Source organism: Gymnoscopelus braueri (genome assembly GCF_963280865.1).
Source record: "Gymnoscopelus braueri genome assembly, chromosome: 19".
NCBI classification, from domain to species: domain Eukaryota; kingdom Metazoa; phylum Chordata; class Actinopteri; order Myctophiformes; family Myctophidae; genus Gymnoscopelus; species Gymnoscopelus braueri.
Genome location: NC_137621.1, coordinates 47650635 through 47677859, shown reverse-complemented (window position 1 = coordinate 47677859; position 27225 = coordinate 47650635). Strand labels below are relative to the sequence as shown.

The following is a 27225-nucleotide window of genomic DNA, read 5'->3' as shown; positions in this document are numbered from 1 at the left end:
TTTCTAACTATACCGATTTGCACAGAATGTGTTTGATGTCTACCACTGACTTTTCATTCCAAATATGACCGGAAATTCCAAGATAGTGAATTGGCTGAAAAACTGGTCTGTTGAAACCAATGGGTGATGTCACCGTTCCGTGTGTGCATTCTTTTTCTTACAATCTAAGGGAAAAACCAATAACGTACTGTAAGGTACTTTTAATAACTTATGATAGTGCCATAGCCTACTTCAGTGGTTCTCAAAGTGGGGTCAAGGGACCCCCAGGTGTCCATCAGGGGGTGGGTCCCCAGCAAAATGTGTTAATATAGCATCACGATGCGATGCGTTGTGAGCTTGTAGATGTATATTTCCATGAAATCTTGAAAAAAAAGTTAAATAAATATATTTTGAAACATTTTAACAACACAGATCTTGTATGGGGGTCCCTGACCGAAAACATTTTCGGATGGGGGTCTGGGGCCAAATACATATTCATTTGTGGGTACTTGACATGACAAAAGTGTGAGAACCACTACCATACAGACATGAGATCTAACCTCTTCACACTTCTCTCCACTTTCCTGATCTTTCCATGAAAAGTCTATTTCCCCCCATTTCCAGGGGTGAAATGAGGCCAATTCGCACCTGGCATCATTTCACACTTGGCAAATCCCCCCTTTGTCCGTGACAATGCTTCAGTGCCAGTGCCAATGGCAGGCTCTCTGAAACCTTGGCATGTGACATCTGTACATAACTTTCCTTGAATTACATTGTGCTATTCCCTATATCATACATGGGCAACTGGCGGCCCAGGGGCCACATACGGCCCCCACCTACACTTAATGCGGCCCGCAGGTTAATATTGGAATACTGATATATTATTGATTTCAGCTGAATTCCAAACATGACCCGCTTTAATTACTTCAGTCTATATTAGTAGCTTAATGACTAGTTAAAATTCTATTGTCTTTTTAATGTCCAATGTATTTGTATTTAAGTTCAAAAAGTTGACATAAGTATAACTAAATGCATTTGAAATTAAATAAAAATGGAACTTTTCAGGATTCCAATAGAAAAATTGCACAAAAAAAAAAGGATTCCAATGATGTTAAAACATTTTTTTAAATACAGCAATAAGAGGTTTTTGTACAGTATATGCAATGTGTGTGGCCCTCTCCATGACATGCCCCGGGTCTTGTGTTTTTCTCGTGCAGGTCAGAACTCCATCAGATGAGTGTATGGTCCATTGGTGTCGAGGTTCAGAACCTGTCTGTTTCCATACGTCCCATGTTGCACCACCACCGCTCCAGATTGGAGCTCTGTCTTTCCACTCCCCGTTTCCCCTCCAGCCTGCGTCAGTTCCTTCTCACACAGGGACACAAATTCTCCGTAGAGTCTCTGTCCATCCTCTTTGCCGATGTTGGCGTGGTACTGCATGGCCCTGCCTTTGGCCTTTCCTCCCAGCGTCGCCTGGGGAACGATGAGCAGGCTTCCGGGAAGCTCCAGCACCGAGACATACTTCCCTGAGCCGGACTCACACAGCCTCAGGTTCAACAGGGTGGAGACCATCTTAGGCAGGATATCGTCTGTGGCTCCTTTGAAGAAACAGACGTAGATCACCATCCCTCTGTCTACCTCCACCCATTCTGCTTCAGAGTGTTCGTCTGCAGGTTTCACCTGCAGTCTGCCACGCAGACACTGTTGCAGGACTGTCCTGGCAAGTGCTGTGGGAGCCTTCTCTGTCATTTCGGAACGTTTTCTTAGGGATGATGGATCAATTGTTGAAGGGCAGCAGGGTAGGCAGACAATTCAACGGAACTGGATTTCAACTGTTCAACTGAGAGAAAAACTGAAGAAACTCTCCACTGTATGGGTAAAAGCAAAAGCTTGTGCAACTTAATTACACACGTTATTCACCTGGCTCGAAAATCGTGGGACGAGAAGCACAGCAAACTTTTGAGGATATGTTTAATAAATGCTTAACTGCGGTTGCAGTAGTTGTAAGTTATGCAACCTCATTGAGTTGAGCATTGAGTCATCGAGTCATCGAGTGACGTGGCAGGGTGATGTCACCTTACTTCACAGTCTTTTATATAAGTGCAGAGCAGGCAGCACTATCTCTACGACACGACTTCTCAAGACTATATACCTGTCTGGTCATTGATCACTTTCATTCTCTGTTGTTTCTAGTGTCCAGTTGCTTTCCCGAGTGATCAGTTATTTTGTGAGTCTGCGAGTCTGCTTCTGGCCCCTTCAACTCTGTTTCATACGTTTAATTAAAAGTTAAAAGTTTTCTGACTGATCAATTACACATTCAAACACAAAGATGGTTATTCTAACAATGGTAGCCCGTGTGGCAGATGGACTGCCACTTGCAGCATCGATGCAAGAGGATCAGCAGTCGGCAAGAGACCTCCAGCAATACCAGAATCAAGCCAAACAGCTGTGCCGTAAACTCAATGCCAATTCCAATCGCTACAACACACTCGAGGACGGAGTGATGGCCTTTCATTACGTGATAGAAGAAGGTGTGTGCTACTTGGCCTTATGTGAAGCGACGTTTCCCAAGAAGATGGCCTTTGGGTTCCTCGATGACCTCCAAACCGAGTTCCATGACCAGTATGGAGGGAGAGTGCCTACAGTATCGCGTCCGTACACTTTCATTGAGTTTGAAACGTACATCCAGAAGACAAAGAAGTCCTACATCGACAGCAGGGCGAGGAGGAACCTCGGCAGCATTAACACAGAGCTGAAGGATGTCCAGAGAATCATGGTGGACAACATCGAGGAGGTTCTGCAACGTGGGGAGTCTCTGTCTGCCTTAGACACAAAGGTCAGCAATCTGTCCAGCATGTCCAACAGGTACCGCAATGACGCCAAATACCTCAACATGAGATCTACTTATGCCAAGCTTTCTATCGGTGCCGTTTTCATCATCACCCTCATCCTCTATATACGTTTCTGGTTGCTCTGATGGAATCTCTAAAAGAGAAAGGGGTGAAGAGGGGAGGGGCGAAGGAACCATTGTCCTTAGGGAGCACCACCAGAGGAGGGTCAGGATTGGAAAGTCAAGGGGGTGCGGGTCTCCTTTGAAGAGAAAAGCTCAGTGTTTCCCAAACGATGTGCCGAGACCCATTTTCAGGTCACTGACCCATTTTTAGTAAGTAAATAGCCTTTTATTTTTATTTTCTACAAAACATTTTTTAAATCGTTATTCTCACTTAAAACACTTAAAACAAAAACAAAACACTTTTCAAAAGTATTTCAGATATGTTCAAAAAGATCAAAACTGCAATGCATGAACAATTCATAATATAGTTTATAAGTTTGGGTCCCAACACACCAAATGTATCTTTTGGGTCTTGAGATGAAAAGTTCCCTGGTAGCCACTAGAAAATAATTAAATTGAGAATCACTGTTCAGCATTCCAGTACACATCAAAGATATGTTTGTTGTTGCTGTTCCTAGAAAAAACAGGAGACAAATGTCAACAGCACACAATGAAAGTCCAAAGCAGTGTTTCTCAACACTTTTTAATTTCACAGACCCCCAGTTTGGTGTGTATTGGACCATGGACCCCCGTACCGCAGAGATTGTACAAATTGAACCAAATGGACCCTCAGGTCCAATTTGAGAACCACTGGTCACATAATAACATGCTATTTCCCGTACAGGACCTACACGCCCATGGATGTCTCCCGGTTGTCCCCCTAGGGAGGACATCCTCTGGACATTTCCTGAGGATGGACAGAGAGGGCACGGGGCAGAAGGATATCTCCACATTGGCCTCGGAACGCCTCGGGAACCCAGTATAAAGTAGCTAATGTGGCCCGAGAAAGGGAAGACTGGGATTCACTCCTGGAGCTGCGACCTCACAAACCGACTCGGGATAAGCGGATGAAGATGGATGGATGTCTGTGTGTCCTGTCCTCAGCTTATGCCCATATATCGAGATGGCTGACGTCATAGTAGTAACGTCATAGATGAGTGTGTATAAATTCCACAATTCTGTTTCTCTCTGTCTTGTCAGTCTGTTTTGCCCAAATATAGAGATGTCTGACATCACAGTACTGACATCATAGATTGGCCCCCAAGTACTCCACGATAACGGGTACTGCACTAATAGATATAAGATACGGCCGGGTGGGCACAGCAGAGATAGAGTAAAGAAGGAACTGGAACAGTTGCCATGAGTATAAAGAAGCCGGCCAGTTTCGCAAAGGCGTCGGTCTTTGAAGCAGATGTGCCTCTCGACACGCTGACCATTGCCCAGGCAGAGAGGGGCACCCCAGCGCACCGACCAGTACGGGTGTACGCGGATGGAATCTTTGACCTTTTCCACTCGGGACATGCTCGCGCTCTGATGCAGGCCAAAAACCTATTTCCTAACACACACCTGATCGTAGGAGTCTGCAGTGACGAACTCACTCACAAGTATAAGGGCCTCACGGTGATGAATGAAGCGGAGCGCTATGACGCAGTGAGGCACTGCCGCTATGTCGATGAGGTGTTGTGCGACGCTCCCTGGGCCATCAGCACAGACTTCCTCAGGAAGCACAACATCGACTTTGTGGCCCATGATGACATTCCTTACACTTCTGGAGACTCGGAGGATATTTATAAACACATCAAGGAAGCGGGAATGTTTGTGGTCACCAGGAGAACAGATGGCATCTCCACATCTGACCTGATCGCTCGTATCGTCCGAGACTATGACTTCTACGCACGGCGTAACCTGCAGCGAGGATTCACACCCGAAGAACTAAATGTCGGATTTATTAATAACAATAAATACCGGCTCCTGGACCAGGTGGACAAGATGAAGGAGACGGTGCGAATGGTGGAGGAGAAATCCAAGCACCTTGTCCACATGGTGGAAGAGGAATGCCATGAACTCATCCTCAAGTGGGAAGAGAACTCGCGAGAATTTCTCGACAACTTCCTGGAGCTATTTGGCCCAGATGGATCATCTACAAAGAGAGTTCCACGAGGCCCACCAACCCAGAGAACACCTGGATGCCCTCCAGCCATACGTAGAGGATCCAGGCCAGTGTTGGAAGGGAGGCATAAAATAAGTCCACAGGTGAAGAAATGCAACACCCACCAACTGTTTGTGGGGAACATCCCTCATGAAGTGGACAAGGCTGAGCTCACAGAGTTCTTTGAGCAATTCGGTGCAGTCCTGGAGCTCAATATCGGGTGTGGTGGGAAGCTCCCGAACTGTGGCTTTGTGGTATTTGACAACGCGGAAGCGGTACAGAAGATCCTCAGTAAGAGGCCCATAATGTTTCGTGGCATCTGGCATCTCAATGTGGAGGAGAGGAAAACTGAGTCGGCAGGGGTGGGATTTCCACGTGGCCCATACACCCATGCGCAGAAATCTAGCTCTGGCCTCAGACAGGGGAGTAGCGCTGACTTCACACAGGTGCAAGATGAGGAGACGTCTCTGGCAAATGACAGCCCTAAACCCACCGACGGCCCTGAATCGGAGAAAGCGGCGGAACCTGCAGTCGAGCGCTTGAACTGCAGCCGACCTGTTCCTGATCCCGACGATGATCGTCGGGGTGGATCAGGGTGTCAGTTCTACGAAATGACACCATGGTTCCAAGAGGTCGAGGACGAGTCCGTGGCGGCTGCCAGCCCTGAACCATCAGCTGAGGCTGATGAAGAGACGGAGCCTGTTGACGTGGAGCCAGAATGGCCATCAGTCCAACCGGAGGATCCCACAGAGAGAGTAACGGGGGTTTCAAAGGGCTCCTCTGTAATGATTTATTTTTCCGTCTTTATCTTAATTTCATTTTTAATTTTGGTTTACAATTCGTTTTAGATTCACAAGTAGGTTTGCTAATTCCAGTTTAGTTTTTTGTTAAAAAAACGTGGTGTAGTTTAGTGTCCGTATTAGTTTCAATATTTATAGCGTGGCTTTGTAGGCTATCCATAAGAGGGTTGGTCTGTGTGTGCATGTGTGTGTCTGTATCCGAAGCTAATCTCACTAACCGCTGAACCGATCAGCACCAAATGTCTTGTGATTCCACCCTTTTTTCCACGTTTAATATTTTTTGAAATATTTAAATTGCATATTTCATGATGGAAGTCTATGGGACTCGGATCGGCTGAAACCTGATCCCAGGAGGTATACCCCCATTGTCTTGACTGGTTCTCAACCTATAACCGTGTGTGTGTGTGTGTGTGTGTGTGTGTGTGTGTGTGTGTGTGTGTGTGTGTGTGTGTGTGTGTGTGTGTGTGTGTGTGTGTGTGAGAGGTTCCATTTGGAACCCTGGTAGCCCCCGGACCCCACAGGTGGTCATGCATCCCATGAAGTCCAAGATCCACCTGATTTGGGAAGCCACATGCTTCCCAATAAAATACCATCTTTTACTGGGTATAGTCACCTTGTTGTTCTTAAATACGTGAGCACTTCACCTATTTTCAACTGTATCTTCATATATGTTTGGTCATCACTAATGCTCATTATAAGATCTCATTGGTGGGCTATGGACAGTTCAGAAACCTGCCTACTATAATGACAATATGCTCTATGCACAGCAGCCTTAATGTGGAGACATTCACAGGTGTTACCATTTACCAATAATACTAATGAAGGCTCTGTTCCATTCAGGTCAAACAGAGTCAGGGTGCTGATATTGTGCATGTTGGCTCACTGGAAACACTCTGAGGGGGTTCCAATATGGCCCCTTGACGGGTGTGTAACTCTGAGAGTGTACAAATGGAACCAAATGGACCCTTTTCCATTGTACACTCTCAGAGTTATGGGGGTCGTGGAAATTAAAAAGTCTGAGAAGCACTGTGCTACACTAAATGGAACAGAGCCTTCATTAGTATCATTGGTAGAACCTGTGAAGGAAGTGATAATGTGGCTGCTGTGAATAGAGCCAATACCCAAGCTAATAGTCTTTCTCTTCCTGTAAGGTTAGCATGCTGAAATAAAAGTGGATTCTGAACGGTCCACAGCTCTCCTTAGTCCATGAGCCAGACAAGATTTCAGTATCGAAAGAGTGGGCAAAACCAAACCTATATTAAATTGTTCATAGGGTCAATACGAGTAAATAAATATATGATAACCTTTCCACAGGAGTAGCTTTTTCATGGTTATCACACATTTTGTTATTTTCCCCATACGTACATGACAGGTGAAAAAATGACAACATTTAAAAAAGAGTTATCATAATGAAACTTCCTGAGTTGATTACTTACATGAAGACAATGATTTATCGTATTACAAGTTTTCTGAAATTGTATATTTAAATATGCAAATTAGGCATTTAGTCCATGAGCCAGAGCCCCAAAATTTAGCCAGATATTGAATATTCCCTCGTTAAAAACCTTTGACTCCAACATCTTAACAAAATGAAATAAGAATGTTGACTCTGGCTTTGTCCAATGTTCCAATGTTGATTCTGGAAAGTTATGCAAATTTGGGCATATTTTCCTAATGCCTAATTTGCATATTTAAATATACAATTTCAGAAAACTTGTAATACGATAAATCATTGTCTTCATGTAAGTAATCAACTCAGGAAGTTTCATTATGATAACTCTTTTTTAAATTTTGCAATTTTTTCACCTGTCATGTACGTATGGGGAAAATAACAAAATGTGTGATAACCATGAAAAAGCTACTCCTGTGGAAAGGTTATCATATATTTATTTACTCGTATTGACCCTATGAACAATTTAATATAGGTTTGGTTTTGCCCACTCTTTCGATAATCATTGCTCAATTCTGGGGCTCTGGCTCATGGACTACCTCTGAGAGTCAGTAGACAGAAATGGTACCATCTTAAAATGAGCATAGTGAGGACCAATTTTCTAAGATAGGTGAATATAGTACCGTATTAAAATGGGTAAAGTGGTCCTTTAAACAGAAAGTTACACGTGTCAATGCCTAAACATTCTGGAATTACTAATATCAACCCAAGGTGAAGTCTGGTATATTGACTGTATTGGTTGACTTGGTTATAGTCAAACCAATTAAAAATGATAGGCTTTAAATAATTTCTTCTTTTTTTCTTCTTCGCATCACACAAACAAAACAATGAATTCTAAATTTGATCAACAACTCCATTGCATAAAAAAAAGTCTTTCCAGTAGTTGAAGGGTGTATAGATGCAATGAGAGATGATAGTAATCATTGCTATAGTTTGTTCAGTAACAGGGATTTTCCCATCTCTCCAGCTCTTTAAACAGTACCCATTTATCAGCATCAATTTTATAGTGTTCCAGTTCCAACTTTTGTCTGCTGCTTATTGGTGTCATCACTTCTAATGTCACTTGTTTACCCTGTATGCTGACCCGAAAATGCACTTTCTGTTTACCAAAGAGCTGGAGACTGTTACTGAACACTGAACACAATGATTACGATTATTATTATGATAATATATGATTATGATTATGATTATTATTATTATTATTTAACACTTATAAAAAAACATTACATAGCGGCGTTTTAAATGTAGCCAAGGCTATATCACCATCTTAAATGATATGAGCATAACTGACATATATACGCAAATGCATTATTATTACAAAAAACTAAACCGGAGATTTTCATTATTAAATCTTAGCATACACACCAAGGCAAGAAAAGGATCTTCAGCCTAACTTTATGAGCACCATTTAGAAGCAGGATAAGCCCTACTAAAGCCAGGGCTTACGTGATACACATGGGAAAAATATATAATGAGTTGGCTCACCTCATTTCCCCCATTATGCACAATTTATATAAAGTTAGCCGTTCTATGTGTCACGACTGTGCCGCATTTGTGAGCTTGTATGAGCTACTTATGCACTGCATCGTCATACGACTTTTAAAATGTAGCTCTTATTTTATCTGTTTTATTTTTTAAATGTCCTTTTTATAATGTTTTTCATTTTTGTCACTCTTGTTGTTGAAATGTAGGCCTACTATACAAATAAACTTGTCTTGCATTGCCTTGCTTGAATGGATACTCTTTATCCTTTTCATTGAACATTCTCCATATGCGGCCTATATCTATATAAACAATATCTTGTATTGTTTATTCACTGACAATACACTTTTTTCCATGAAAAGTCTTCACGCTGATAAACATTATTTTAAGCGTTTCATAGAATGTTTGAAGAGATCTCTGTGATGGTTACAGGGATGGGCTGATTTAAATAACCACTGTGCAAGAGCCACTAAACATCTAATTGATGTGTCTTAGTAATTTACAGTTTGCAATAATGTTTGCTAGGAAATTATGTATTTTGGATTTTTTTTTAAATGGAAATGATTATATTGGCTCCATCTTCTTGTTAAACTCTTGTTTGTTGGCATTTAGCCTTAAAGGTAGGGTAAGTGATTTACTTTGGTTAAAATAAGTGTTAATAGCTATATTCTGATAGCACTCATAGTGTAACAAAAAAAAATGTCTCTCCAGCTATTTATTAAACAGAAAATGCATTTTCAGTGCTCTCTCCTTATTCGCTTAAATTTTGTCACCTACCTGAAAATGTACTATATGTTTACTAAAGAGCTGGACAGACCCCTGTGACCGAACAAACGCTCTGTAGCAATGATTACTAACCTTTTTAACAAAAAAAAAAAGAAAAAATACCCCAAAATATCACTTACCCTACCTTTAATTGTAGGTCTGTGCTGATACTGTAGCACAAACACCACTAGATGGCAGCAGTGTACTTTGAATATAAACATGACAGTATTCCACTAGACCAGTGCAGTTAACCCCTTAGACCTTCATTGCCAGTGAGGCCTCACCTGTCTGGAGGTAGTCCAACTTTGTAAACATGTGGCACAAAATCATAACATCATATTGTCAAACATAATCATAAACATTCTACATTTAAAAAAAAACAAACATTGAAAGATGAGCTCTTATAGCTTGCGGTGTATTTTTTTTATCTTTGTATCTTTTAATCTGCCCGTGTGAATGCACCATTATGGTAAGAGTGGCACGTGACACAGGTCACACAATCTGCCTTTTGTTAAAGGAGTAGTTCACCCCAAAAATTACTTATTTTCTATCAATTACACACCTCACGAAGCATTGAATTCATGGAGATGTTTTAGTTTTTGTCGCATTCCTAAGCCAATAAGTTGATGACCGGCGGAAAGATGCTAATGTATCGAGCTTGCGGATCTGCTACTTTTGATGCTTTTGAATTTCAATCCTGAAAAGTAATTGTTTTGGACATATGAGGTTTCCACCCGACAGAGACGATATATGAGCTGATTTGCCTGGAAGTGTGTGTCTGTACACGCGTGTGTGTGTGTGTAGAGCATTTTGTTCAAAAACATTCTGAGGTGAAGAAAGAGCATGCGGTGGGTGTTGATTGAATGAACCTAAAAGGGTCTCAGTGAAGTGAGGCAAGGAGTGTCATCACCTAGAACTCGCTTTGATTTGAACGTGGTGCAGTTCCCTTCAGGGCCTCCTTCTGGGAACAAAAGCCCAGTGGTCTGGACAGGCGAAGACACCGGGGTGCCTTGAGGGGGATTTGTTCAACATGAATAATGTACATTGTAGAAGAACAACCCGCAAAAAAAAGCATAGACAGTTTGTGGGCCTCTTGTTGCAAGGTCCTGTTCGTCAAGCGGCAAACACTGCCAGGTTGGTTTTGAAATATCTGCGATGTTCATATCGTTGCTATCGGGCAGAAACCTATCTCCATAGTCTAACATTTTGTGCTTTTCCGTAAATTAACGGCCCTGCTTGATCATACTACAGCGTCACACAAACGCATCAAACGTAGCAGATCTACAAGCTCGAAAAAGCGGCGCATTTTGAGCTCGCAGATCTGACACTTTTGAATTTGAATCGTGAAAAGTAACAGTTTTGGACATGAGGTTTTCCACCCGACGATATGCACATTCAATAGTAGTTATAATCTCTGAAGTTGCTCCAAGATACTGCTATACACAACATTTATGGGAATATGGGTAATTTACAGGATCTACAACACTTGGCTGGAACTCAAGTCTCCCATGTATTGGTATTACAGAATAGTGTTAGTTTTTTTTCCCCTTTCCTGCTGAATGGTAAATGTTGCATTTATATAGCGCCTTTATCCTAAGCACAAAACAATGTGCATTACATTCAGTGGTGGAACAAGTACTAAAATGTTTTACTTGAGTAAAAGTATCAATACTGCAATGTAGACATACTCTGTTACAGGTAAAAGTCCGGAATTCAAAATTTACTTGAGTAAAAGTACAAAAGTATTGGTATCAAAATGTACTTAAAGTACCAACATTATTTCTACTTTTGGTAGGCCCACTTACTCCTTATGCAGAATGTCCTATTTCACATGTTTTCAAATGTATAAAATGTATAACAAATCTTTTGAAAATAGCAGATCTATTAGCAGATATAGCAGATTAGCAGAAAATAGCAGAAAATAGCAGATCTACAAGCTCACAATGCATCGCGACGCATTGTGAGCTTGTAGATCTGCTACTTTCAAATGGCCGAAATGTATAGGGCTGAAGTGGTCAATGTATGTTTTGTAAGTAGTAAAAGTACAACATTTTCCTCTGAGATGTAGAGGACTAGAAGTAAAAGTACGGGAAATCGCAAATACTCCAGTAAAGTAAAAATACCAAAAAAAATTACTTAAATACTTACTTGTACTTGTACTTACTTTCCACCACTTACATTCCCCCATTCACACACATTCACCCACCGACGGTGGAGGAAACCATGCAAGGCACCAACCTACTCATCGGGATTCGGGAGCAGTTAGGTGTTCAGTCAGTGTCTTGCTCAAGGACACTTCGACACTAGACCAGGGGGACCCGAGAATCAAACCGGGAACCTCTCATTTCCCAAGTAATAGGTTACATCCTGAGTCACTGCCGCCCCAGAAGCTTATTTTTTGCTTAGTTATAAATATTTTCCCACAGGTTTGTTTATGCCGGAAGCCTTTTTTTTATAGGTATACACTCACATGCCCACCCACACATCCAGCAACACTATGCCTAGTGCATTATTTTCTCTGGGAACACTTAAACGATATGCCCAGGCCATACGCTGCAATGTCTGTCTCTCTCTCTGTGTGTGTGTGTGTGTGTGTGTGTGTGTGTGTGTGTGTGTGTGTGTGTGTGTGTGTGTGTGTGTGTGTGTGTGTGTGTGTGTGTGTGTGTGTGTGTGTGTGTGTGTGTGTGCGTGCGACGCATTGTGAGCTTGTAGATCTGCTATTTTCAAAAGATGTTTATACATTTGAAAACTTGAAATGTGACATTCTGCTTAATGAGTACTTTTACTTTTGGTACTTTAAGTACATTTTGATGCTCATACTTTTGTACTTTTACCCAAGTACATTTTGAATTCCGGACTTTTACTTGTAACAGAGTATTTCTATATTGCAGTATTGATACTTTTTACTTGAGTAATACAAATTAGTGTGTCAGTCAGTCAAGCAGTGGGCTTCCATCAAATACGATATAATCCCGATTCCACTGCAGTAAACGGGATGCAAATGCAGTGTACACCCCCCCCATCCCGGTACATACATATCCAGAGCAGTCTCTGGGGTAAACAAAGCAAAGGGCTGTTTGATGGAGAGAAAAAAAAAAGTGCAACCAAATTACAAGCCTAAAAATACCTCTGTCAAAAGCACGCGCATTCATTAAGAACGGACGTGCGGAGGAAATCGCATCCAAAGCCGACTCGAGTTTCCCTTTGGGACATTAGCTATGCTCGTGTTGTGACTGCTTTGGTTTGAGCATCGGCGAAAACAATCCGCGGAGAGAGAAAGCGAAAACAGGCTAGAGGTGCATTAAATATGCATTCAATATCTATAATGATGACTCAGAGACGAATTAGTAGCAAAGCTGTTGGGTTCAATGTCACTCCTTTTGAACGCTCGAGAATTGAGACGAATCCTCTATATTTCTCACAGGATAATTATAATCATTTCCTATCACATTTTGTTATTTTGTTGATTTTTCTTGTCAGGTACTTGTATATGTACCGTGGTTTGACATGAAACTTGATTTCACAGTGTTGAAGTATATGTTGTTGCCTCTAGATGGCACTAAGGCATCACACTTCCACAGAACTCCTTTATGTTCTCAATGAGTCTCCACTTCCTAGTTTGCCACCCCTCTGGCATGCCATGCCTAAAGGGACCCACGGGCAGGAGGTAATATAGGGGTAACTTTAATATGATCCCCCCACTCCCCTCGTTGGATGAGCCATATCTGAGTGCTTCACAAACAGGGCCGATAGTAAGCACTGCCCGAGTTCACTGTTTTGGCTGGCTCTCTACTTCTCAACCATTTCACATGGAGCAAAATAATGAAGGAAACGATTGGAAACAAAACTGGTTCTTCAGATTGATGCCATAGAAAGATCTGGTTCCAGAAAGAACCTTTCAGAGCCATCGGGTTTAAGTGGTTAAAGGAGAATTTTGGACTAAAGTTTTCTTACCTTTTCTATGACGTTATGATATCTTAGGATGAATGGTACAGTAGAAAAATTTCATAACTCCACCCCTGAGCCGCCACAGCTTAAAAGGTGCGCGGATAGGCCTTAGGTTAGATCACATATTTTAATAGCTTTTTATTATTATTTTTTTGGTGAGATCTGACGTTTATAGTGACAGAACACTGTCCCAAAAAAAAAAAAAAACAGAAGTCTCGCTAGACGAGATTGAAATCTCGAGATTGAAATCTCGTCTAGCGAGACTTCTGTTTTTTTGGTTGCATAGTGTTCTGTCACTATGAACGTCAGATCTCACCAATTTTTTTTTTTTTTAAAGCTATTAAAATATGTGATCTAACCTAAGGCCTATCCGCGCACCTTGTAAGCTGTGGCGGCTCAGGGGTGGAGTTATGACATTTTTCTACTGTACCATTCATCCTAAGATATCATAACGTCATAGAAAAGGTAAGAAAACTTTAGTCCAAAATTCTCCTTTAAAGGTGGCTCAAAGTGTCATCAAAAACATTTTCTTTATGGAAACTTTTGCCAAAATTGGCTGTCTAGAACAGTGGTTCTCAACCTTTTCAGACCGCGACCCCCCAAAATAATCATAATTGAACTGGGGACCCCCTCCCCCCCCCCCCCCCCCACCCTGACAAGCACTTGGAATTGTAGGAGTTGAGGCATTACATTGTTGCCTCTTTCTTATATAATTTGACAATTTGGCCAATGTTTGACCAGTTTTTATAGTATAGTTTGTTGATTACTTTTGATGCAGTAATGGTCTTCTTCTTAAAAAGGTATTAAAAGTCCTTAAATTCACTGTCATCTGGGGACCCCCCTGGAGGTCCCGGCCCACAGGTTGAGGACCACTGCTCTCATTCATTAAATAGAATAAAATAAAATACATATTTTATTTAAATAACAATAAAAATGTAAATAAAAAGGTTATTTAGTGGGTGTATATATCCCTTTAAAGAACCATTTAAGAACCATTATCTTTCTGTGCACATGACCTTCTCTGCCGTCCCTCAAGTGTCTCTTTCATAGAGCGTTAATTGGCGTAATTTCCTCGGGAACAATGGAGCTCAGGCCGGTTATAGTGGCAGACAAAAGCCGGATTTAGTGTCAACTAGAGCCGAGCAATTAACTCGAAAAATATAAAAAACGACATTTAGAACCAGTGGTGTAAAGTAACTAAGTACTCAAGTACTGTACTTTAGAAACATTTTTGGGTACTTTTACTTTACTGGAGTATTTCCAATGTTAAGTACTTTTACTTCTACTCCACTACATCTCAGAGGCTAATACTTTTACTCCGCTACAATTCTTTGAAAACTAGTTACTAGTTACTTTGTAGATATAGATTATTACATTATAAAACATACATTAACCACTTTAGCCCTATTTTATACATCGATCTACAAGCTCACAACGTTGTGAGCTTGTAGATCTGCTATTTTCAAAGATTTTAGTACTTTTACTTTTGGTACTTTAAGTACATTTTGATACCAATACTTTTGTACTTTTACTCAAGTAAATTTTGAATTCCGGACATTTACTTGTAACAGAGTAGGCTACTTCTACATTGCAGTATTGATACTTTAACTTAAGTTAAACATTTGAGTACTTGTCCCACCACTGTTCAGAACCAATAACCAACTTAATCTTGTATCGAACAATAGAGAAGCAGGGTTTTTTTTTAACTTTTTTAAAATGTATTTCTTATACATCAACTGGTCTCAAATTCTAACAGATGTTTTGCAATCGACTAGATCGATTAGTCTGAATAACCACTTAAACCCATACTTCGATACTTCGTACAATGGTGGCGTGCAAAAACAGCGAAAATAGACAATCTACAAGCTCACAACGTGTTGCAATTCGACGTGTTGTGAGCTTCATTAATCGGAATCGCCCGACCTCAGTCTCAACACACCTGCATGGGTGATACCATATTATGCACTGACACCTTGCACGCACAATCTCAAACGTGCACCGCTCTGCTGGAAATCAGCCCGCTGACTTCCGTAATGAGGGAGAAAAAGGGGTGCCAACAAGTACCAGCGCAACCTAATGAGTGAGCGCGCTGTGAGGTGACACGTGACACCCTTAACTAGCCCAATATTCTGTGGAGGCGCTTGACATGGAAGAAAGAGAATCCGGGAAATGCCTTTAGACAGAAAGCGCTACCTGCGTCGCCGCCTGTCGAGATCCAACATATTGGCACTGTCGGAGGCAAAAAAACATTAACTCTTTGCCTGCCACTGACGAGGGAACTAGTTTTGCGTTTTCAGTGTTTTTTTCAGTGGCTACCCTATGAATGATGCTTTCACTGCCAGATGACGACAGACCCGGAATTGACGTAATTAAAAAAAATAAAAGCTTGTTTACTTCCTGTGGGAAAATGGTTAAATCTCTGTTCCTCTTGCTTTTTGGCAAAAACAAGCCACATTCAACTGGCCACAGCTATGCAATATGCTATTGCTATTTTTTTTGCGTGCGTGTAATGAAGCGATCGCTGTGAGGCGTGAGGACAGCGATCACGGATAATATTCCATGATTTTTCAAAGAAAATGGCTCGTTTCCACTGGCAGTAGCGTCACACTACAGTATGACACTGTTACTCTGGCAGTTTAAGAGTTAATAATCATTAATAATGTCAAAAAAAATTCATGACCTGCAAATATAGCAAAAATCTATTCTACAAGCTCACATTGCGACGTGTTGTGTGCAATTTCACAGGCGTTTTCAGGGGGAGTGGGATTAAATACTTCATCACTCATGTTAGTTATTTGAGTGAAAAGCAGGAGAAAAAAAAGCTTATACAGGCTGATAGCTTATACAGGCTGATGTGACAGACCTGCCAACGCAATAACTCACCATGTTTTGTCTGAAAGTCGTCTGATGAATGGGTGCGACAAAGTGTTCTTTTGGCGAGAGAGTTGCTTTCTGGTCAGTCACGTTCGGCATCATTGAAATGCACCAGACCCCCGCCCCCCCCCCCCCCCCCCCTTAACCCATTCAATCCGGGAACGCATCTCTGTCACTTTAGATGCCTTTGGCTTTTCAAAAATAGCAGATACAAGCTCATAGTGCGGCACCGAGACATTGCCGCACTATGAGCTTGTAGATTTTATTATCTTTTTTTATCATGCAAATTTGTGCAAGTCTGCAGCCTATGAATGATCCAAGCACCACCGAAGAAGAGTACACCCAGAAATCACGTGACCAAAAAAAAATGTGGTCAACTTTTTTCTCAGCTTTCTGTTATTTTCAAAGTGTTTTTCAAAAAACAAGCCACATTCAAACGGCCATAGCTCCGGAATGGAGGATCGCGGCCGGCCAATTTTTTCCCCTGATTCTACCGGACCCCTGTGCGTGTAATGAGCCGATCTCCGTGAGGAAGGAGATCACGGAGAATATTCCATGATTTTTCAAAGGTTCAGTCAAATCGTCATTTTCGCTGGCAAGGGGACCGGAGACGGATTGAATGAAATAATTAATTCCTGCAGTGAATGAGTTAACCGATAGTTTCACCTTCAAAATTTTACTTGAGATAAAGTATATAGTGATTGCTTTTCAAAATACCCAAGTATTCAAAAGTTAGGGCGCTCGGGTGGTGCAGTGGTAAGTTAGCTGCCCACCACCGCAGAGTCTGGGGGGTTCGAATCCACCGCGGTGCATTCCGACTTTGCCGAGCGTCTATATGAACACAACCGGCCCGCGTTCGGAGGAGGGAAGCCGGGCAGGGAGGGTGATGTTGGTCACTGCACGTATCCCTACGGGCTGGGGCGGCAGCTGTCAGCAGGGAGTGTTGGGTGGGAGGAGGAGGGAGGCTCTACATCCTCCTGGTGGGGGCTCCTCACTGGTATGTGAGTCAGTAGGATACAGCAGTGACAACACACAGAAATGTGTGTGGGAAGGAATTAATAACGCGTAACAACTAAATTGGGGAGAAAAAGGGGTACAAAGCACAAAATAAGTATTCAAAAGTACATGCTTTTAAAAACACAAAGGGGATAGTACACCAACAGAATGACTTGTTTTCTATCGATTAGTCACCCCATGGAGACTTGAATTCATGGATATTCTTTCTTTGTTTTCGTCGTCGTCCTAAGCCAATAATTTGATGATCGGCAGCGGTTCCGTATGGAGACACAAAGAGTCTCCTTTGTGTCTCCTACCGGAACCGCTGCAAGTTATTTGAAAACTTTAGTTACTTACTTTGCAGATAAACACGTTAGCCCTATTTTATACATAGGTTATTTGAAATTAGCCGATCTACAAGCTCACAACGCGTTGCATTGCGACGCGTTGTGAGCTTGTAGATCGGCTATTTTCAAACATTTTTGTACTTCTACTTTTGGTACTTTAAGTATATTTTGATGCCAATACTCAATTTTACTCAAGTAACATTTTGAACACGGGCCATTTACTTGTAACAGTATTTCTACATTGTAAGTAAAATATCTGAGGACTTCTTCCACCACTGCATTCTAGTTATTTCAGGACAGCTTCTGAGCATGAGAAGGAAATCTGCACTAACTACACGAGCGTGTCCCAATGAGTAACTAATCTCCTCTTAATCACTAAAGGAAAATGAGCTGGAAAAGGTGCAGCCAGAAGACGAAGAAGTCTTAATAAAATAAAAAAGTTTCAGTGATTGCTGTCAGGAGGAGTTTTGCCCGCAGATGAATCATTATTTAATGGAACACAGGGTTGTTCTTTTCATCTCGTGCCTTTTCTCACACAGTTGGGCGTTGGAACAGTTTGCCCGTGGGCACTGAGATAGCCGGAGACAGCTCCCATTGCACCATCAGTACCGTATCTTCCTAATCACTGGTTATTAGTGGGAAAAACTCTCAAGGACGGGGAGGAGAGTCAACCAGGATGGCTGCTACTGAGAAAAGCAATGGTGGAACTTAAAAGCTCCTCTTCTACCCTGGATTTGAACCAGTTTTCCTGCGCAAGTGCTGAAATGTCTACCAATAGAGCGTGCCTGCTTGCTCAGGGGATACATTTTGTCTCGACCAGGTCAAGATTCGTGTCAGATCCTGTGTCTAGGTGAGACGTGACCTTTGACACGATCTAAATAGAAGAGCAGGGAGACTGAATACAGCCACCCCAATTATATAACTTATATTGTATTCAAATACTCTCATTTTATTCATTAAAGGTTTCATGACATTCATTTTCTTTTTTCCTTTCTTTTATATTTTTTGTTTTGTTTTATGACCTCAATTACACCCCAAACAACTGAACTTTGAACATTCAGTGGATTTTCTGTGGTCTGGGGTTTTCTGAATAATTATAGGCAAAAAAAAGTGCTAGGATTGGCCTGTGGACTTTGATGTCCCGCCCCTCTCCTTCAAATGTACTTGAGTAAAAGTACAAAAGTATTGGAATCCAAATGTACTTAAAGTACCAACAGTAAAAGTACTCATTATGCATCATTCTGCATTCCCATTTCACGTTTTCAAAAAAGATATATTCACCTGTTTCCTAGGCTGTGTGTTTTCCACTTCCTGTCGATTTGATCCAATGAAATCCAATGAAACTGGTCAGATGACCAATGATATCCAATGAAATCGACAGGAAGTGGAAAACACAGCCTAGGAAACAGGTGAATATATTTTGAAAATAGCAAATCTACAAGCAATGTGTCGCGATGCGACACATTGTGAGCTTGTAGATCGGCTATTTTCAAATGACCGAAATGTATAAAGGCCTGAAGTGGTTAATGTATGTTTTGTAATAATAATCTAAATCTACAAAGTAACTACTAGCTAAAGTTTTCAAATTGTAGTGGAGTAAAAGTACAATATTTGCCTCTGAGATGTAGTGGAGTAGAAGTAAAAGAAATTGGAAATTGGAAATACTCAAATAAAGTGCAAATAACTCAACATTGTACTCAAGTACAGTACTTGAGTACATCACTGGTGAATGTTCTCAGTTACTTTCCACTATACTGCTGTCTTGCAAATGCTGCCGTCGTGCTACTGGGCATGGATACTTCCCCAGCAGGCCCCCTTCACATGTCGAGTGTGTTTTCCTTGTGCGGGAGAAGTGGAAATCTGGAGTTATCAGCTCCCACCCTAGGCATCAACACAAAATCACTTCATTTCAGCTTCATGCTACATTTTGTTGTCAGCTCAGGAGCCAAAGCTGGATGTTTTTGGGGTGTGGAAGGTTCATGTCACGCTCCTCACAAGTTTGTAGCTGAAATTGATTTAATGTGCTAGAAAACAATGCCGGCGTCCCTGTTTTTACAATGTCTGAAAACTTGTTCTTTTTAAATCTGCCGTGAAGATTCTGCAACGCTGGAAAAAGTTCTCAAATTCTTTACTTAAGTAAAAGTACCAATACTGCAATATAGAAATACTCTGTTACAAGTAAGAGTCCAGAATTCAAAATGTTACTTGAGTAAATGTACAAAAGTATTGGCATCACAATGTACTTAAAGTACCAAAAGTAAAAGTACTAATGTTTGAAAATAGCAGATCTACAAGCTCACAACGTGTCGCGATGCGATGCGTTGTGAGCTTGTAGATTGACTATTTTCAAATAGCCTACGTATAGAATAGGGCTAAAGTGGTTAATGTATGTTTCATAATATCATAATTTATATCTGAAAAGTAGCTAGTAACTAAAGTTTTAAAATAATTGTAGTGAAGTAAAAGTACAATATTTGCCTCTGAGATATAATGGAGTAGAAGTAAAAGTATTGGAAATTGGAAATTATCCAGTAAAGTAAAAGTAGCTCAAAATTGTACTTAAGTACAGTACTTAAATTAAGTAAATGTACTTTGGTACTTTACACCATTGGCAACGCTACATTATCTGCAATCAAATATTTTAACATTGCTGTCTGGTGTTAGTTCAGTTAGACATTAGTGATGGTGCAGGCTTTTGCAGGAGAATTCACTTCCCTGCTTTGCATCGGCAAAATAGCTGTTTTCGTTTAAGCTTCTTTGGCTTTTAAAAGCTTTCTTAAAGCTATTTTTATAAACCCTCCTACTGTATGAGCATGTGTCCCTTGTGTTAAACATACATGCGTTAGCGCAAACGGAGGTGGATACAAACAGCAAGGAGGAGGAGGAGAAAAAAAAGAAGACAACAGCTTGTCAAGAGCTCAAAGACAGCCGCGGCCTCCGTCTCCTCCCGAGGCCGCTGGGTATCGACTCGGCGGGGGACAAAAAAACAAAAGCGTCTGACGTGGAACCCAGATTGCTCGCATATCCCCAGAGCAGATGGGCGAGATAAGGACTTGCGATGCAAAGTATGACGACGAGGGCTTGCGCTATCCTCAGACCCGCAAGGCTCGACGAAATATGCCTACTTGTGTTCCAAAAAGGAGATTTTGGCTAATCCTTTTAAAAGCGTTTTGGGTTGTTGTGTTTTTTTTTCTCTCTCTCAGGGAGAGAGAGAGGTTTACAGACAAACAAACAAAAGAAAGGACAGCGAGAATGTTGTTGCCCAACGGGGGCAACTGTTGCTCCAGAGGCAGCTCGGGTCTCATCAAAGCAATCATTGACTTTGTACTATTTGAATGTAATTAAGTGGTAATAATGCTGCATTAACCCATAATAAGACCGGGAACGCATCTGTGTCACTTTAGATTTCTTTGGCTATTCAAATATAGCAGATACACAAGCTCATATATATATATATATATATATATATAAATATATATATATATAGTTTTTTTTTAAAGCAAACATTTGTAACTCAAATCTTTGCCTCTGAGGATTCTACAAATGTCTTCTAAATCCTAACAGTTTTTTGAAATATAATGCTATGTAATGTTGCTATAATCAGTGGAATAGACTACGTGACAACCAGGAATAGTTTGGTGACCACCGGAGAGATGGGTGACAGCCGGAATGTAGACGGCATCCGGGAGCAGTATGGGTTAGCGCCCCAGCCTGTGTCTTCCGTGAGGAAGAAGCCCAACAAATCCACGGTGAGGCCTTTAAGGAGGGCCTTTCAAGCAAGCCGCAAGGGGAGCCTGCAGTACCACCACGGCCCAAGAAACCATCACGCCAGAATGAAATGTTTGGAACGGGGGAGTCTGGTGCAACGCTCAGGTCCTGGACCTGGTGAGACGAAGGAGGAGCCCGGCCAGGAGGCCATCCACAGAGCCTAGTCCCTCCACGTGCCAGAGCCTCTCCTCTCCCCTGGTCCCGGCAGAGTAGTTCCGGACAAGCGGATTGAGTGGCACTGTCTTGCCCTAAGAGGACTGACCGTGGGTAGCTACTGGGACGTAAGTCGGGGCTTGATCAACCCCGGCTGGGTCACCTGGGCGAGGGTGTATGTTGCGAGACCCGAAACACCTGTTGACCCCATGGCTATAACACTGATGATACGTCCCAGGTGCATCCAGGTGATGTTTTTTCGTTATAGTTTTGTGGTTCTCAATTTTTTTTCATGACAAGGACCACCCAAAAGATATGTATTTAGCCACAGACCCCCATATCAAAATATGTTGTTCCAGGGACCCCTGGAATGTATTATTCAAAGATGTGCACAAATATTCACGATAGCCCAAAGAAATCTTTAAATGACACACAGATGCGTTCCCGGTCTTAATGGTTTAAGCAGTGACGAGGTGCCTCAGGGTGGTGTGCATGACCTTCTAATCATTGGTCCTGGGAGCCTTTCATAGTGATCGTTGGGAAATGTAAAAGGGAACCTGTGTTCCAATGGATCCAATGTACTTATTATTTAGTCTCAAGCTCTTGTTATATAGCAAAATATAGCGCTGTGATGCATCGTGAGCTTGTAGATCGGCAATTTAATTTACCAAAAAACATACACATTTGAAAAATAGAGATTCAAGGTTTCTTGCCCCGACAGTTAATTTGTGCATATTTTAACATTTATTCCAAACGCTCCTGCGCTGTTTACTCGTTCAAAACATGTTTTGCTACATTATGCCTGGAGTAAAAGGACACATTTTTACGACTTGTAGAACTTTTTTTTGCTAGAACACTATTCTAGTCTTTGATCATCCAGACTCACTGCTAGGGGCCTTTTATGGAGTACTGTTCTTAAGTACAATTTTGAGGTACTTTTACCTTGCTGGAGTATTTCCAATTGTCTATACTTTTACTTCTACTCCACTACATCTCAGAGGCAAATATTGTACTTTTACTCCACTGCAATTATTTGAAAACTTTAGTTACACGTTACTTTGCAGATATACATTATTACATTATAAAACATACATTAAACACTTTAGCCCTTTTTTATACCAAGGCTATTTGAAAATAGCCGATCTACAAGCTCCATCGCGACGCGTTGTGAGCTTGTAGATCTGCTTTTTTCAAACATTTTAGTACTTTAACTTTTGGTACTTTACGTACATCTTGATACCAATACTTTTGTACTTTTACTCAAGTAAAATTTGAATTCGGGACTTTGACTTGTAACAGAGTATTTCTACATTGCAGTATTGATACTTTTACTTCAGTAAAATATTTGAGTACTTTTTCCACCACTGATTATTAGCACAAATAGCCTATTGCTGAAACAACTGCAAAACATGGACTTGATTGTGATTACGATTCAATATACATTTTTTATTTATTTAAAAATGAGCAAATCTACAAGCTCACAACGTGCACATCACGTTGCGAGCTTGTAGGTCAGCTACTTACGATACATGTGGGTAGTTAGTATGACCCTGACAGCGAATAAATAGGGCATTAATTTATGGAAACAAAAACAGAAAAAATATGAAATATGGAGATACAAGCTTTCTGCCCGACAGAAACGATATAATAAGTATATGAGGCAGATCTAGCCATATATCGATATGGTATATTTCTCATGCCATTTCCTCAACTTGTATAATACAGTAGTGCCGCACCTAGATGACATAGTTGGTGTGAGGAGGACTCCTGGCTTGACAGTGGTTCTCAAAGTGGGGTCCGGGGACCCCCAGGGGTCCTTACGGGGGTTCCAGGGAGTCCCCAGCAAAATTGTGTTAATACAGCATCGCAGTCATTTTAGCCCCATTATCCATATTTTATACGTTGGCTATTCAAAAATAGCAGAGATACAAGCTCGCATTTTTGAACTTTTTTTATTTTATTTTGGGGGTCCTTGGCACGACAAGGTTTGAGTGCTACTATTGCTTTATCATGCACAACCGTTGTGGTGCTTGCGTGAGAGGATGCGCCGCAGCAGCGTCTTCCTATGCAGGTCATGTCTGACAGCCCCCGGGCGCGGGCGCTGTATAATAGCTGTGTACTCCTGCATGGATCTTCTCTGTTCCTAATTGCATTTTCTCCTCTAGCGAGGCTTTTGTTCAAAGAGTCCTCATTAATCTTTGCTCAAACTATTTGCGACGGGGGTGGGGGGGGGAGGGGGGAGACATTCCCTGACCTCTCGTGACATCACCTCCCCACCCCTGCATGTTAATTGTTTGTAAGGGACGTGACGTTGCGATTGGCAATTCCTCAAATCCCCCAACGGCGTCTTCTAAAGGCATTGGTTCTCAAAGTGGGGTCCCTGGGGGGTCCCCAGGGGTCCTTGAGGGAGTTCCAGGGGGTCCCCAGCTAAATGATGGATAGTTAGGAACCAAATGGACCCTTATGGGTCTGTAACTCTGAGTGTACAAATGGAACCAAATGGACCCTAACGGGTCCATTTGGTTCCATTTGTACACTCTCAGAGTTAAATTAACATTGATTTTACAATGTAAATTGGGGTCCCAGAGATAGAAATGCCATTAAATGGGGGTCTGTAGCCTAATGCATGTCAAACTGGGGGTCCTTGACATTAAAATGGTTGAGGATCACTGCTAGAGCCGTAAAAATCTTCTCTTATGGGGGTCCCTGGCATATATTTTCAAACGGGGGTCCGCGGGCTAATAAGTGTCAATTTGGGGGTCCTTGACATGAACACGTTTGAGAACCACTGCTCTAAGGGTTGCAGGGGGAGCATTCAGGCACACTAATCCCACATCACAAACAATACACTTGGATGCCAACAAGTGCTGAGCTTTGCCAACCGAAAGGCCCTCCGTCTTCGGCAGTGTGCGTTGTGGCACCTCGCTCTCACATAACGTAGACGAAGACATCTGGAAGGCCTTCCGTATTTACAGGTTTTGTTTCTGTTTCTTTTTTTCACACTCGGTTGTACTGAGGTCAAAGTGTTCATTGTTATGTTTTTCAACTCGCTTCCCGTTGCCAAGACGCCGTGCAAATGTTTATGCCTCCAAAGGTTCGACTGAAACAGGTTGCCTCTGGGCTTTTCACTTCTGGCAACCCGGGATGAGATAGACAGGCGATAAAAGCTTGCGCTTTCACGCAGGCAGCCATATGAAGCGTCAAGGTGGAATATAGGCTCTATGCACAGCAGCCATATTGGACAGAAATTGGGCCCTTCACAGCAGGTGTTACCAATGATACTAATGAAGGCTCTGATCCATGTAGTGTAGCACAGTGGTTCTCAAACCTTTTTAATATCAAGGACCCCCATAACTCTGAGAGCGTACAAATGGAACCAAATGGACCCGGGAAGGTCCATTTGTACGCTCTCAGAGTTACACCCCCTCAAGGAACCATGAGGGTCCCAGGACCACACTTTGAGACCCACTAGTGTTTCCAGTGAGCCGACATGCACAATATCGGCACCCTGACTCTGTTTGACCAGAATGGAACAGAGCCTTCATTAGTGTCATTGGTAACACCTGTGAAGGAAGTAAGGAAGAGGCCCAATTTCTTTCCGATATGGCTGCTGCGCATGGAGCCTATCCAGTCAATTCTGTCACGACGCCACAGACAAAAAGCGTCTCGCTTTTTTCCATACAGTCGAGTTTGTGAAGTACTTATGTGCAATAAATCCCACCTGCCTGCACATGCACCAGAGAAGGTGTAATGGCTAACGATCCATTTCTCAAATCTGATCTTCGGGACTGACCGTCCACACTGATTGTGCCAATGTGAACGTATAGCCTCAGCGTACTTTACTTTACCAATGCACACAGTCTTAGTCTGTCCCAAAATGGAGCATGCAGGCTCAGGCCTTAAGATCTGATGACACAGGTACTGCGGGGGACCCTCGCGCGACGTTGACAAATGGCTTATACTTACCTTATCCTTATAGGTTCAAATTGACCATAATCAAGATAAATGTTGCTAGCCGGGCCCAATTACATCCGTGTGGCTTTGAGCTTCCTTATAGGACTCTTACACTTTTAGCCTCCGCGGAGATCAATAAGTTATTTATTGTGGGATTTTCTCCCGCTAAGCTGGGAAACTATACGAGAGGTGAATCATTGGAAACGGCTGTACTGTACCGTACTTCGCGCTATGGCAGTGGGGGTGCGACGTAATTTTAATTCTATTTCCCCAATAATAATCATGAAGTATTTTGATGGACAAAATGGCTTTTCCGTTCAGATGCGGTAAAAAACAAAAGTGATATCGCGCGGGGAAAATGGAAACTAATGGGATGATATTGAACAGGAGTTTAGAGAAATGTTTGGAGCCCACAGGCCGTGCCGCTCTCGACCCTGTCTGTGGTCCACGTGTAGGAGGAGTAATTTAACCCATTAAGACCGGGAACGCATCTGTCATTTTCCTTTGGCTATTAAAAAATGCCAGATCTACAAGCTCATAGCGCTGCACCGAGTGCCGTGCTATGAGCTTGTAGATCTGCTGTTTTTCTGAAAAATCATGAGAATTTGTGCAAATCTTTGAATATATATATTTTTTAAGCCAACATTTGTAACTCAAATGTTTGCGTCTGGGGGATTCTACAAATGTCTTCTAAATCCTAACACATTAAAAAAAACAACGTATGTTGCTATAATCAGTGGTTCTCAAACTGTTTCATGTCAAGGACCCCCAAAATTATATGTATTTGGCCGCGGACCCCCATCTCAAAATATTTTGTTCCAGGGACCCCCATGAAGCAAAGATTTGAGTTACAAATGTAACTTTCAAGATAAAGATAAAAAAAAAATGCAGATCTACAAGCTCACTCTGTGCCGCGGCACAGAGTGAGCTTGTAGATCTGCTTTTTTTGAATAGCCAAAGAAATTTTTAAATGACGCAGATGTGTTCCCGGTCTTCATGGGTTAAGTGCTTCAAGGGATATTTTATTGCTGCTGTCGGAGGAAAAAAGCATGCATCTTGAAGAATAAAATCTGTTACAGTAATACAAGAATGTTGATTTTCTCACTAATGTTATTCAGTGGGGCTTCAACAGGCTATCACTATAACGTAATGGGAAAACAGGTCCATGTAGATTCTGTGTAATCCTTGATCTAGCCCAGCGATTCACAACCTGTGGGCCCACTGGTGGGCAGTGAGGATATTGCAGGTGGGCCCCCAAATAATTGGCTTTTAATGATAATGTAAAACAAATGTCAAGGCATTTTTTTTAAATCTTTAAAACCTTGAAAAAACGGGAACTTAAGGGTAAGTGATATTGGGTTAAAACAAAAAGTTATCTCGTTAAAAGGTCGCTATAGGGTGCGTTCGGATATATAGCACTGAGCGCACTGGCCAATACAAACTAATACGTGAGTGCGCTCCCGGTGTGCATTTCCAAACGCACCCTATAGAGTGTTTGTTCAGTAACATGGGGTCTCCCTGTCTCTCCAGCTCTTTGATAAACATAACATATATTTTCAGGTAGGTTGCGCAATTTCTGCCAACCAGGAGAGGGTATACCCATTTATCAGTTTCATTTGTATAGTGTTCCAATTCCAGAGCTCTCTATCCTGATTGGATAAAACTGGTATCCCAACCTGAAAATGCAAAAAAACAAATTTTCAAGTGGGCCCTGGTCCAGAATATTG

General features: G+C 41.8%; 2 protein-coding genes across 2 annotated transcripts; one reads left to right on the top strand and one right to left on the bottom strand.

Annotated features, from left to right (window-relative positions):
• Positions 1-1197: 1197 nt before the first annotated feature.
• Positions 1198-1728, bottom strand: LOC308074613 (D-aminoacyl-tRNA deacylase 2-like; the record flags this gene model as incomplete). The annotated part of the gene is made up of 1 exon (XM_080414121.1): positions 1198-1728. One exon carries the CDS (start codon positions 1726-1728, stop codon positions 1198-1200), a length of 531 nt encoding a protein of 176 aa, XP_080270247.1.
• A 580-nt stretch (positions 1729-2308) lies between these two features.
• Positions 2309-2956, top strand: LOC308074991 (vesicle-trafficking protein SEC22b-like; the record flags this gene model as incomplete). Its single annotated transcript, XM_080414562.1, has 1 exon — positions 2309-2956. One exon carries the CDS (start codon positions 2309-2311, stop codon positions 2954-2956), a length of 648 nt encoding a protein of 215 aa, XP_080270688.1.
• Between the last annotated feature and the right edge of the window lie 24269 nt (positions 2957-27225).